The sequence below is a fragment of the Botrytis sinoallii genome (assembly GCF_014898435.1).
Source record: "Botrytis sinoallii strain Bc 23 chromosome Unknown BSIN_001, whole genome shotgun sequence".
Lineage (NCBI taxonomy): Eukaryota > Fungi > Ascomycota > Leotiomycetes > Helotiales > Sclerotiniaceae > Botrytis > Botrytis sinoallii.
In genome coordinates this window covers 510,776-523,858 of record NW_024066028.1, presented here as the reverse complement: position 1 = coordinate 523,858, position 13,083 = coordinate 510,776, and the positions used below count along the sequence as shown (strand labels likewise).

The 13,083-nt window shown below is 43.2% G+C and overlaps 4 protein-coding genes across 4 annotated transcripts; 2 read left to right on the top strand and 2 right to left on the bottom strand.

The window, feature by feature from the left end:
* Positions 1-56: 56 nt before the first annotated feature.
* On the bottom strand, positions 57-1,132 carry EAF02_000115 (uncharacterized protein; the record flags this gene model as incomplete). The annotated part of the gene is made up of 3 exons (XM_038896163.1): positions 57-306; positions 362-969; positions 1,031-1,132. 3 exons carry the CDS (start codon positions 1,130-1,132, stop codon positions 57-59), a joined length of 960 nt encoding a protein of 319 aa, XP_038763022.1.
* Positions 1,133-1,821: 689 nt separating this feature from the next.
* Positions 1,822-4,892, top strand: EAF02_000114 (uncharacterized protein; the record flags this gene model as incomplete). Its single annotated transcript, XM_038896162.1, has 3 exons — positions 1,822-2,409; positions 2,456-3,922; positions 4,349-4,892. The coding sequence occupies 3 exons, from the start codon at positions 1,822-1,824 to the stop codon at positions 4,391-4,393; spliced, it is 2,100 nt and encodes a 699-aa protein (XP_038763021.1). The 3' UTR covers positions 4,394-4,892.
* Positions 4,893-5,515: 623 nt separating this feature from the next.
* Positions 5,516-8,357, top strand: EAF02_000113 (uncharacterized protein; the record flags this gene model as incomplete). Its single annotated transcript, XM_038896161.1, has 3 exons — positions 5,516-5,698; positions 5,770-7,545; positions 7,650-8,357. The coding sequence occupies 3 exons, from the start codon at positions 5,516-5,518 to the stop codon at positions 8,355-8,357; spliced, it is 2,667 nt and encodes an 888-aa protein (XP_038763020.1).
* Positions 8,358-9,806: 1,449 nt separating this feature from the next.
* Positions 9,807-11,678, bottom strand: EAF02_000112 (uncharacterized protein; the record flags this gene model as incomplete). The annotated part of the gene is made up of 1 exon (XM_038896160.1): positions 9,807-11,678. One exon carries the CDS (start codon positions 11,676-11,678, stop codon positions 9,807-9,809), a length of 1,872 nt encoding a protein of 623 aa, XP_038763019.1.
* Positions 11,679-13,083: the final 1,405 nt, after the last annotated feature.

Here is a 13,083-nt window from a genome sequence, read left to right as displayed (position 1 = left end):
ATTGCTTAAAAACCGCTGCAAAACGCCATATCATGTCTCAAGAAATAGACATATTCCTAATTCTTTTTGATGTTCTCTCTAACGGAAGCACCTGATGCGCGATACCAGACGTCACCACTCCATCGCATCATGCGCTCTACAGCTTGCGTCGGAGTGAGGGCGGGTCGAACATCCAGATAGAATATGGGTTCTCCAGTGGGTTCTTCGCCCCCCGAATAATAATCGATGATGTATCTAACTTCCTTCTTCTGGCCATTGTATTCTCTTTGGACAAACCAATCGTGTCGATCGAATGGTGGCTCAGTGCTATAATCATGGTTAGCCAAGTTGAGGCATTGAAACAAATCGCAAAACTACATACCCATATTTTTCCGGAAAAGCCCAACCCATGGCTTGAATCATCGCAGCCTTTGGTGTCATCTCCTTCGGTCTGCCCATGAATCGAACTAATTTGGGCTGGGGCACTTCATCTTCATTTGCACCAATCTCTGCTCCTGCCTTGGAACCTTCTTCTCCTCTCCTGCAATTCTCCCAGCCCTTCAACAACCCTTTACCAAATCTTCGTTCCCATTCTACAATTTCAGCCCAAGCACCCTCATTCAAGAAATTGTGAACTGATACCATACTCTCAACGGCGGTCGCATCCGTATCAGTATATCCTTTGCGCAGAAGAGCATTGTACATTTGTTGTGGCGAAGGATACTCCCAGTTACCATCCCCAGTGCCTTTAGGTATCGTAGATGGCTCTCTTTCAGTTGGCAATGCAATAGTCTGATCCTTCGCTCTCTCTTGAGATAAGTCCGGGAACATGTAATTTAAAGGGTTGTATTTGGAGTATTTAGACGTCGCTTTAGATTCTTGAGAGACGTTGTCGGGCGTATATGGGCAGGCGGATTCGGGTGATGATGTTGGAGGTTTTGCCACAGGCTTCAGAGCATCTGCGCTGGGTTTGTGCATAGGACATGATGGCTGGCGAGCGGAAATCAGAATCACAAAATGACTGAGTAAGAACAGAGATTTATCTACTCACAGGCGGAGTGGCATTGCTATCCTTGGGCAAGGCGTGAGGAGCATTTCTCATACCCGACGCTGCAGCAGCAGTTGCAGGAGAATCAGCCCAGAACCATCCCATATTGCTTGCGAGACTTAGGATGAACTAATTTGTGTACTTTTTAGTTTTGAATATGAGAATATAAATTGGAGATAATTGATGTCCTCTTAAACACTGAAGAAGTAAATGAATGTATCTTTATTGGAATTAGCTTCACTGTGATTCGAAGAAGAGAGAAAAAGAGGAGGAAAGAGGGGATTCGGTAAAAATTCCGCCGCTCAAGTATTTTTTTTACCCAAACCGGCGATGAACCGTTGCTTCCGCCGTTCACGAAAAATTATATGGGTCCCCTTGAGTAAAGAGCATAATTTATCACATGGAACAAACGCGCGGAGAATGAAAGGAATCAGGTTGTTGACATTGACTAAATTGAATGATAATATTACCTGGGTAATTAGATGTATACCTATATATATATACAAATCCCATTTCTTCTTTAAATGTTTCTATCTTTCGCAATCATCATGACATGTTTTACCATATGAACTTGAATTACATTTTTTTGGTGCTGTTCAAATGAAGAAATGTTATAATTGATTCCTGACGTCACTGAATCAATAGTTCACTGGCGCATCTCATGCTTCCGCGAAGGGGGGTTAACAACGTTTGGGTTGTACTCTAACTAAACCTACTAACAACAAAACATCTATGGAGCCTCGATAGTACTCAATTACGGGAACAAACCAATCTTCACACGAAGGAAGATAAGGATGTTTTTGGCCACAGGTCGAACATGTCTTCGTCAGACTCTTCCTAGAATACGAACCTCGATCCAATGTCGAAATATTCAATCAGCGACAAGACAATCATATAGGAATGGTGGTGGAGGTGGAGGTGGAGGTGGAGGAGAAGGGGGTTGGAGAAGACGAGGAAATTGGCAATTCAAATCGCCTCCGCAGACCAAAGGGCTGATACTCGCCGCTGCAGCAGGCTTAAGCCCTACAGTATTTGTTCGACTATCAGAAAAGGATAATGGTGGAACTGAGATGACTGCAGAAGGTCGAATGCTAGAGGCATCGAGGGAGGAAATTAGCAAGAAAGTGGGCGATGATGTTCAAGGGCTTCAACGAGTAAAAGATAGTATAGTCTATTTTCTAGACGCCTATCTATGGGAACCCCTTTGCACAAGCATACGCTTCCTGCACCTTGTGGCTATATTCGTTCCAGTTCTTGTTACTATACCCGCTGCATACTTTGGGCCTAGGGATATAGCGCGAGACAATGAGCGGATGGGTACACTGTGGTGGTACAGGTTCTTAGTTAAGGCTATGGAACGAGCTGGGCCTGCATTTATTAAGGTGCGGTATCTAATTATTGTTGTACTTTGCTGTGCTGACTTTCTAGCTTGGGCAATGGGCTGCCTCTAGATCAGATATCTTCCCTTCGCAAATGTGCGAGATTATGTCACAACTCCATTCCAATGCACCCGCGCACTCGTTACATGCCACCAAAAGGATTATAAGTAGAGCTTTTGATGGGCGACCCTTTGACGATATATTTGAGGAGTTTCAGGAGCAGCCTTTGGGGGTGGGAGCTATAGCACAAGTTTACAAGGCCAAGCTGAAACCCGATTTGGCAATACCAGGAGATCCAGATCTACAAGAGCCCACAAACATACGAAGAAATGTGCGTAAAAATGTCGATACGCTTATTAAGAGCACACCACAAAGAGTCCCATCAAGTTATGTTGCAATTAAAGTTCTTCATCCAGGGGTAGAAAGAGTTGTTAGACGAGATCTACGGATTATGTGGGTATTTGCTTCAGTAATAAATTTGATTCCCACATTTGAATGGCTGTCATTTCCAGATGAAGTCGAACAATTTGGACAAATGATGAGATTGCAACTTGATCTTCGAATTGAAGCTGCAAATTTGTCAATTTTCAGGAAGAATTTCAAGCCAAGGACAACAGCATGGTTTCCATTTCCATATACTCAATTCACCACAAGACAAGTACTGGTGGAGGAATTTGCACAGGGTATACCGTTATCTGACTTCATGGAAAATGGTGGCGGTGTATTCCAACAAGATATTGCGGATGAAGGACTTGATGCATTCTTACGCATGTTGCTGATTGACAATTTCATTCATGCAGACCTTCATCCAGGTAATATTATGGTCCGCTTTTACCAATCTGAGAAGCCCAACCTACCTTTCAGTAAACATAAAGACGAAGATCCTCAGTCCCAACCAGATGTCACTGAACAAGTATTGGCAAGACTTCAACCATATCGCCATAGAAAGGATCCTCAGGCATGGCAAGCAGAACTTTCAAAAATTGATAAAGAAGGGTTCAGGCCCCAATTGATCTTCATTGACACAGGACTGGTCACAGAACTAAATGCAACCAATCGAAGAAACTTTCTTGATCTCTTCAAAGCTGTGGCTGAGTTTGATGGCTATAAAGCAGGTCATTTGATGTGTCAAAGATGTCGCCAGCCTGATGCAGTTATTGATGAAGAGATTTATTCTTTGAAAATGCAACATCTTGTCCTAGGAGTCAAGAGTCGCACGTTAGCACTGGGCAACATGAAGATAGGGGATATACTAAACGAGGTTCTCTCTATGGTCCGAACTCATCATGTCAGGATGGAGGGGGATTTTGTCAATGTGGTCATCAGCATTTTGTTGCTCGAGGGTATTGGCAGAAGTCTCAACCCTGATATTGACTTGCTCTCCTCTGCACTACCTATTCTGCGAGAATTGGGAGCACAGAGTGGAGGTGGAATGCTACGCCAAGGTGATTTCTCCATGCTGAAGGTATGGGCAGGTTTGGAAGCTAGAAAGTTCTTGCAGGCTTCCATTGAAGATGTATGTTCCGCCCTTTCTTTACTTCCGTCTCTTTATCTGCTGTTGCATTCTTCGTCGCCACTCTTGCACTGCATTCCTATGTATCATTGTTGCCTTCTATTCTGGTCAAACGCTTGGCAGCAACTATCATGTTCTTTGTGTCTGCCTCTGGCGGTGGGCTGGTAGCAATTTGTCAATGTGCCAGGTTAGCTTGGCTAGTCTATGCCTTCTGAAACGAACTGGTTTGTAGCGCAACATCATTCAGGCTGTGCTTGAACAGACTTGCACACACCTTGCCCCATGACATTGGCTCTCTTTTTCCACCTCTCCCTATCCACACGAAGTTTTTATTTTGTATGTCTTGGGATGCCGAGCCCAAGCCCGAGCCCCTTTAATCTAGCACTGAAAATTAGCGATGGATGTTCAAATGCTGACAATCCAATGTAGGTTGAAAGATGTGTCAAGTATGATTTGTTGTCACCAAATGTGTAGAAGGTATAGTTGTTTGGATTGAGTACTGTTGTTTAACCTTGATATAGACTCGCTTCTGCAGTCTGGTGTGCTTTGTATTATATTGTACATAAGGAGTAAACCGGCAGATATTAGACATTCCACTTGTATTCTTTGAATAAGACTTGTGCTTTACAGTCTTGCCATTCAAGTTGAGTTGGACCAGCCTTGTCAGATAGCCTCACTGTTCCAGATTGAGAGGCAGATGAGTATAAACTTCTTCAAAAGGTAAATAATGGGCGGAATGACGACAATGAACAATATAGATCTTTCTTCTTAAAGTCTTTGAGAGATAGTTATTACATTGAGGGAAATAATTGATAATATGAAGCTTGGGATCAAGATTTCAACAGAAGGATTAGTGGTAGCAACCGGCAATATCCGAAGTTGTTGATCCGAAGTTGATTTAACAACAGGTCCTCCTGATTGACTAGTTTCAGTCGGCATCAAAAATAACAACAAAAATAACAACAGTGAGGTTCATTTTCTTTGCACACCCTGCTTGCTGTCTCTTTGCCCACTTGCTGCCATTGTGATGGACTAAAGCTAGCCTTCCCATTCCTTGCACAATCATAATTCCCAAAATTCACTCTCTTTCCATCCCCACCTGATCACTATAGTACTCACTCGAAGTTATTCACCGCCCAGACACTCGTCTGAAAGAAATATTTGATATTCTTTCTGTATTTTGAGTGGACCCACCTTTCTTGCTTGACATTTGCGACTGTTCGGCCTCGGATCTCACAAAGCCCTAGGTCTCTATATTCTATCATCTTCAAAAACATCACCACCACTGCTCCACAACAGCAAATTATTGCTGATTGCATAATTTCTGTCCAATTCTTCAATGAAGATTCTCTAAGTAACTGATTAAATCGCTAAATTAGCCTTCATCGGCTTTCTTTTTTGCTTTCCCCCAAAAGAATTCCAACAGGCGGCACTCCCTTATTCTCTTTCTACCTCCATCCTCATAGTCGCAGACGCGATTATATCCTCCACAACTTTCACCAGTACCAGTTGTTTTATGACGAATAATTATCAAGTTCCACGCTTTGCCTCTCAAAAGAGCTCTATTTATAAGATAACAACGCGCATAGTATAAAAATGGATCGAAATAACAAAGGAAACCGGGCAGCACAACATGCGACTGGCAGACAGAAGCCCAATAAATCAAGTTCAAGATTCAACCCCTTCAGTGATTCAAACCACTTACCATCGATTCCACGACAATCCTCCAATGCGCATCCTCAGAATCCTGAAGCAAGTGTTGCATCCTCTTCGCGCACAGTAAGAGTAGGTCATCACTTTACAATATCTACCATAAAACTTGAACGTTAAGTTTGCTAATACCTCCCAAGTCCAACAGCAGGTCGATAATCATGGCTCGGGGAGCGTTTTCTAAAGGATTGAATGTGTTCAAGGAAAAGGAGTTGGCGCAAGGTAACCAGAGCTTGTCAAATGCTGACTTATCTGAGTACCTCATTCCATCCAAGGATAAAGACGGGCGAGGAAGTCTAGATGAAACCTATCAAATGGTGAAGGGTTCGCCTTCCTTGAATTGTAGCCAAGATACCGCTGTGTTTGCGCCACGGTTATACGGAATCACTCGTAATCAATTACCAGACAGTCATTCACGTGGTTTAAGCGCATGTACCAATGATATGGATTCATTTGGCATGGAGAGCACTTATGACGATGGACTTCATACTGCAAAAGAGAATCAATCTTCTGCTATCCAGCGATCATATGATCATGATCAAAAACCGACTTTGATTGCCAAAGGTTCTGGTGATAATGCTGCCCCAGTCTTTGAGGCATCGAGTACATCGCCCTTTAAAAATACAATACCGTACGGTGTTAAAGCTATTCCAGAGAACTTGGATCAACTAGGGGCTCTCACTAGTCCTAAAGACACGAGTTCGAAAATGGGCAAAGACAAGAAGTCTAAGAGGAGCAAATTTTCTCCCAATTCCACAGCGGTTTCTGCGGTTTCTGAGGATGAACTTTACTCGGGCTTAAGCGATATGCATATGGGACTTTTCCTTTCTACTTACAATGGAAAACGAGCAACCCCCTCTCCTGCTAAAGTCACTAAATCAACTAGTTTCCCGACTGAGCTACCACCACGACCAACCCCGCGACCACCCCTTCCGATCAGAGTGACAGCTGAGGCAAGAGCTCAGTTTGCGGCAAGGAAACAAGACGAACGATTAGCACTAGAGCGACGTTTGGCAGAGCCGCACCTAGTACGGCGCTCCCTGCCCATCAATAACAAAGGGGGAATTGGATTCTTTAGCAATCTAACAACCAGTTGCTGGGTTACGGTTGGAGTAACACAATTTGGCATACTCTCTACAGCAGTTTGCGTTGGAGTCATCATTGCGATAAAGGATACCAACAATAAACCAGGCCCTTACAATATCAGCGTTCCAGTCATCTGGTGGCTTGTCCTCAGTGTTCTCCTTCTATGCGTCGGAGCTTCAACATTCGTTGTTATGCTAATACGTGGAGTTGCTCATAATTCTCAAGTCGGTGTCAGACGACCCAACGGAAGTCGAGATATTGTAGACAGCAACCTTAGAAGTCGTGGCGATCTGGAGAGTGGAATTCCTGGCCCACAATCTTTCGAAATGGTCCCAATTGCTCATACCCCTCGTCAAGGTGAATTCCCCTCCTTCGCCACACCCCAGACTGTTCAGAACTCATATACTGAGGTCATGAGACCTAATGCGGACACGTTTCGACAAGTCCCAAACACCAACCATGGCTTTGAGCAAGTTCCACTGTATGGAGTTAGAGGCGGATCAGATTACCAGTCTCCCATCATGATCAATGAACACGTTGGAAATTACAACTACTCTCCGGTAGTTGCGGAATCACCTCTAACTCCCTTGCCACAGGCTATACTGAGCCCGGGCTTCTCTCGACAAGCCGATTATTTCTCTACAGTGCATCATACTCCCAGCAAACCAAGTGGATCTCGCCCTGTCAATGTTCTCACACCAGATGCGCCTTTCACCCCTACTGGGATGTCAGCACGAACATCAGTCAGAAGTAGGGATAGTCTAGTGGCAGCTGCAACCCATCGAGATCTAGCAATGAGAACCCTCATGGGAGAAAGCCCAGCTCCAGAAGTAAGTACAAGTTATTACAGTCAAACATAGTTTTGTCAAGCGATCAACTCTGAACAATCTCAGTCTTGTTCTCAAAAACTAGTACTAACTTCTATTTCTTGCAGACCTCGCTTGACATCACCGATATCTGGAACGGATATCGAAGCACAATTGATCCCGCAGCACCATCACAAACGTCCATGTATCCATACATGCCATCTCCACATCCTCTACGGCACAGCCCAGAAAATTTGCAACAACAAGGCGCCGGTAAATTCGTACCTATGAGCACTATCCCATCAAATGTTAGCTCAAGGATTGACTTGGACATGGCAATTCCACCCCCCCTCAAGCGTGTCGAAACCGAAGGTCCTTTGGAGAAGTTGGAAAAGAGTCTCAGTCACCAGAGTGCGCAAATTGCGTTAGGACAGCACCTTCCGCCACCGCCAGATCTTGGTGAAAGACCCCGCAAAATCTGCCATAAACGCATCGTAGACGGCAAGCTCAAGCAATATGGATCACGAGATGATAATTCCGAAGCCGATTTTGCTACAGCTAGCAGTAGTGGCAGCAATGTGCACCAGCAACGATCAGAAGCAATTACTAATGGAGGTGTAGCACATTTTGATATTGGCGGTTTGGCTTCAAGAATAAATACCGAGGAAGGTTCAGCACTGGATAGTATCGATATAGCTGATTCCACTTTTCCATCAAGAAATCCCTATCGCGATAGCATGAACGATGGCGACAACAACAACCAGGGCAATATGGAGACATTACCTGCTAAATACTACACTGGTGGTGGCAAAGGTAAAGGACGTGCTTTTGATTAATACTCTTTGCTTATTCTTCTTTTCGCATTTGAAAGCTACCGGATACCATCTAGGCGCCAACATTCATCCTACGATTTCAAATTCGCATCATAATTCAACCGACTTCAATCCCTCGATAGAGCTAGAAGTACTGGTCAAAAGTTTCACTTGCTTTTATTTCTTTTTTCATTTTACCATCACCCATTGCGTTCGAGCTCCAAGCTTTTCATCTTCATATTTCATCTTCACCCTTTGGAAAGGTCTCGATGAAAGAAAGAGAATGATCATACTTTGGAAAAATGAACGATCACTGTTTGAATACCCAATACCCTGTACGATTACAACATACCATTTGCGACCTTTTCTTATATTTGGGGATTATGCACCAGGATTTCTCTTTCTGTTTTCCTTTTTACGAAAATTACGACACGGATATGGGAGTGATCTTAAGTTCACCTATCCTATTACGCACTCTTACGACCCCGTCACTTAATAATGTACTCAATGTGACACGGCACATACTTACGATACATACGATTTTTCTCACGGTTTATTGTCACAAAACCCTGGACTCGGAACACGAATTCTAGATCGATCAGGAGCACGGAACCACTCTCATTTGTAACTATCCTGATCTTGAATCCTGTCGAAGTGGCCACACCTTGCGTACCATACGTTGCGGTGTGCACAGTTCCACAAGGTTCAAGATACAGCGGCGCTTTGCAAACACTACATAACCTGATCTTTGTGCTCTTGACGAATGATCCTATTCAATTTGGTATACGTCTGTCTCCGCGCTTTGAGACCTTGCGATGCCGCGATTCTCGAAAGACACGAAGATATAGTGATTTTTTTACCCATTACAAAAAGCTAGACTTTCTTTTCAGCTTGTACAACAGTCCTTACTGATTGGAAATGGTGCACGTATTCACTGCACTGCCTAAAAAGGTGAACAGTATCTAAAAGGAAGAAAGGAAGGAACGAAAAGTAAACTCATATAATTTGGCGGCAGTTCATTGGTAGCAGCATGAGTGTTCATCTCAGTTTCGAGTTTTAGTTATGCGTTTATGCGGGAGCGAGCGAGTTGGTGAAATTGAAGAAAACATAAAATGGGAACTAAAGGATTGAAAGATGGTTGAGCCTCTGTGGCAAGGAGGGTCTAGCTATCTTGAGGAATTTCTTTTCGTGGTTGCCGGTTTAACGTTAGTTAGACTGAGAGAATTGAAATCGCCTTTGAGTTTCCGCCATTTTGCTGTGCTGTGCTATGTTTTGAGAGATGATATGATCACATTGATGCTTTTGACTGGCTGTGATGTTCATAATGAATGATAATGGTGATGATTCAGTCGTGCGATTATACGAAGGAGCTGTCTGGAAACTGACAAGACAAGAGACTGAAAGACCAACAGTCGATTACATAGGTATTTGACAAAAGAGAATCATCCAGACTAAATACAGGGTAATAGAAAACTAAGCACGACTCCTCTTCTTGTTTTCTCTATGCCTTTGCTCTTTTGCAACAGCCTTTCTCCGTTTCTTCCACCCTCTCGTATTCTCTCCTCTGTGCTCATAAAACCATTTCTGAAAATCACTTTCGGGCGCCTCCTCTGATTCTTTCTCTTTGAATATGATCTTTCCACCTATAGAATCTTTCGGTGTTGGAGAATTTCCTTCATCGTTATCATCATCATGCTCGTTGCCTCCAGGCCATACAAATCTCTTGTTGGCGTAAGCAGTATCAGGTGTCGGTGCTGAGCTTCTCAAGCCTCGAGATTCGAAATCGCGTTGGGTGAAGGGTGTTAAAGGGATTTGATTGGGTTCCTCGCCAATATCGGAGTCCTCATCATCAGCGCCGAAGAAACTGAAGGAGGTTGACTTGGTTTCAGGTTTGGGTTCATCGGAATTGGAGTCAGGATTAGGTTTAGAACGTTTGTAAAGAGCTTCAAGAGGATGTACCTCTGTGGGGATGGATGTTGAATGGACGATGGGAGAGGGTATCGTAATACTTAGACCAGAGGATGACTGAGGTCGGGCTGTTTTCGTTTCCGGGGTCATGATCGAGGTTGGCGGTGGCATTGTCGATGGTGTGGATGTGGAGAGATTCTCAGGGGAGGCTACGACAGACGATGCATCTTCGTCCTCCGAGTCACTATCAGAGGAATCCAATGACTCAGAATCCGACGATGTGTCAGAGCCTGATGATGATGCATCATCTTCCGATTCAGCTTCAGCCTTGGAGACTTTTGGCTGGCTCGAATTGATATGTTCCACTTCCTCCTCTGATGAGCTCTCTCCATCCGAAAGCCTCTCTGTCTCGATTGGAACCTCGAGGGCTTCTTTAACCGCTTCTGTCATCACAATATCCTCGGATTTTAATTGTGGCTTTATATACTCGTCTTCGTCGGCAGAACTCTCCGAGTCTGATGAGCTGCTGCTCTCGACTTCTGCTGCCTGCCTCACTTTCTTCATCGCTCGATCTTCAAAATCAGATTCATCAGATGAAGAATCTCCTCCTGAGGACTTGTCCTGGTCCGAACTACTGCCGCTATCTTTGCCCATTGCTTTTTCCTGATCGAGCTCCTCAACCTTGGGTGGTTTCTGACTCTTCCGTACCTTTTTTACCACTTCTTCTACCACATTACTGTCTTCGTCTACCCACCCTTTCCCATCCACAAATTCTACCGCGGGCTTCGACTTTGTACCCTCAGTGTTACTTCTTAAGAAGGTAGCATATTTTGTGCTTTTAGCAAACTCGTGCACAACAGTACCTCTACCCTTCTTACTCCTTCTACTCGATTTCTCACCACTCGTAGCCTTCGTATGTGCAGCAACATTTGGCGGTAAGATTGTCTTGAACAAACACTCCTCATTTGTAGTATATTTTGACTTAACAACATTCTTAAGCTCCTTTGATTCTCTCTTCGCCTTGCCTATATCTGTGGCAGTTGTAGTCCAGCCTCTCTTAACTTTCCTATCTCCAATTACTACAGCAGGTATGGTTTCCTCTCCTCGTTTGCGCTTTTTGCTTGGATCCTTCTTTTCTCTTTGTCTCTTGGGCGCTGGTTCTGGCTCATTTACTGGGCTTAAATCTTTGGCTGGTCGAGCTGTTTCGATACGGATTTTCGAACCTTTTAATATAGAGCCATGGAGCTTCTTTTTTAACTTTTCGGCATCCATAATAGGTAGGTCAACAAAACCGTAAGGTCTGTCCTGGAAAGTTTCGAGGGTGTGGTAGGAAATGTTCTTCGCATTAGGGAGAATTGACGGAGGTATTATAGTAGTGAGGAGGTTGGGATTGAGTGGGGTTATGTGTAACCTTGTGTATTCTGAAGTCGAGGACATATTTATGGTAAGGTGGGACCTAGATTCAAGGAAATACTCCTAGAATCACTGGCAATGAACAGGTGTCTGGTATATCTTCATATATTGGATGTAGAAAAAATTAGGGAGCTTGGAGAAATTCAATGATAGCCAGAAGGCGCTAAGATAAGAGAGCAGAAGGTGGAGCCTTAAAACATTTCTTCCTTCTTTCGCGCTTACTGGGTTTGACGGTCTGTGCGCGAAATTCTCTTGCTGATCCACCAAACGCTAATGCAATTACTATATATACTATAAAATTTGAGTGAGCTATAACAATAACATGGGGGTCTGGTTTAGGGGTATAACATTCCTTTCGCACTGTGTCATTCACAACAGTAGACACGATTTAATCATGCTTCCTTCAGACCCCATAATCTGGCCACATCCATTACCACAACCTCGACCCCTTTAGATGAGAACTCTCTTGCCATTGATTCTCCTATCCCACTGGAACCACCCGTGATCAAGACAACCTCTTGACTCTTAATAAATTTCGCATTGCTTTTCCAATTATTCAACACATTTGAGGTCGCTTGATAAGACCGTACCACAACTGTTGCTTTATATTATGTATCAAATCATAATAATACAGACGGTGCTCCTAACCAAGTTTGTTCACGTGATCGCCACACACATTGCAAGATTGGATAAAAAAGTGTGGTAGTCAATCAACCGGAATCCAAAGTAGCAGAAGAAAATCGAAACTACGCTATGTCAACACTGTGTGTAGCTCTGCAACAATGTCTTCTTTTGCTTACTATGTTTGAAATACGGTGGTGTCGAGTATATGTGTGATTCTCACTCTGTGTTTCCATGGGCAAGGCCCTGCACGGTCCACCTGTCCCACAGGATTTTCTCACTTCTTTTTTCCCTGATTTTTTATCATTGCAAATTGAATGTCTCTTCCAACATTCAACAAACCGAAGATTACCTTTCAAAAACACCTTGAAAATTGAAAAAAAAATTGGACTAACCCGGGATCGAACCGGGGACCTTTCACAATCACGATTAATCTCTTTTGGAGAATTGCGAAGCGAACATAATACCACTATACTATTAGCCCGTGTGATTTTGTTGAGGGGATTCACGTTGTTTATAATATATACCATTAATATAATCTCTTTTATTTTGCTCTAAATTATCGTCATGGACCATCTTATTAACTTTAGATATATCCTCTTATAAAATTCAAATCTTATTCTTTTATATTTTTCATATTATTATAGATGTCTCTAAATCCTTTTTATACTATAAAAGAGTAGATATTAATATTTATTTATTTATTTATTTATTTATAGTGATTAACATCTAATATCTGATCTCTCAAGAAGTATTCTAAATATACTAAGGAGCGGGCCTACAGACCGCCAGTATTCCAATTGCTTAT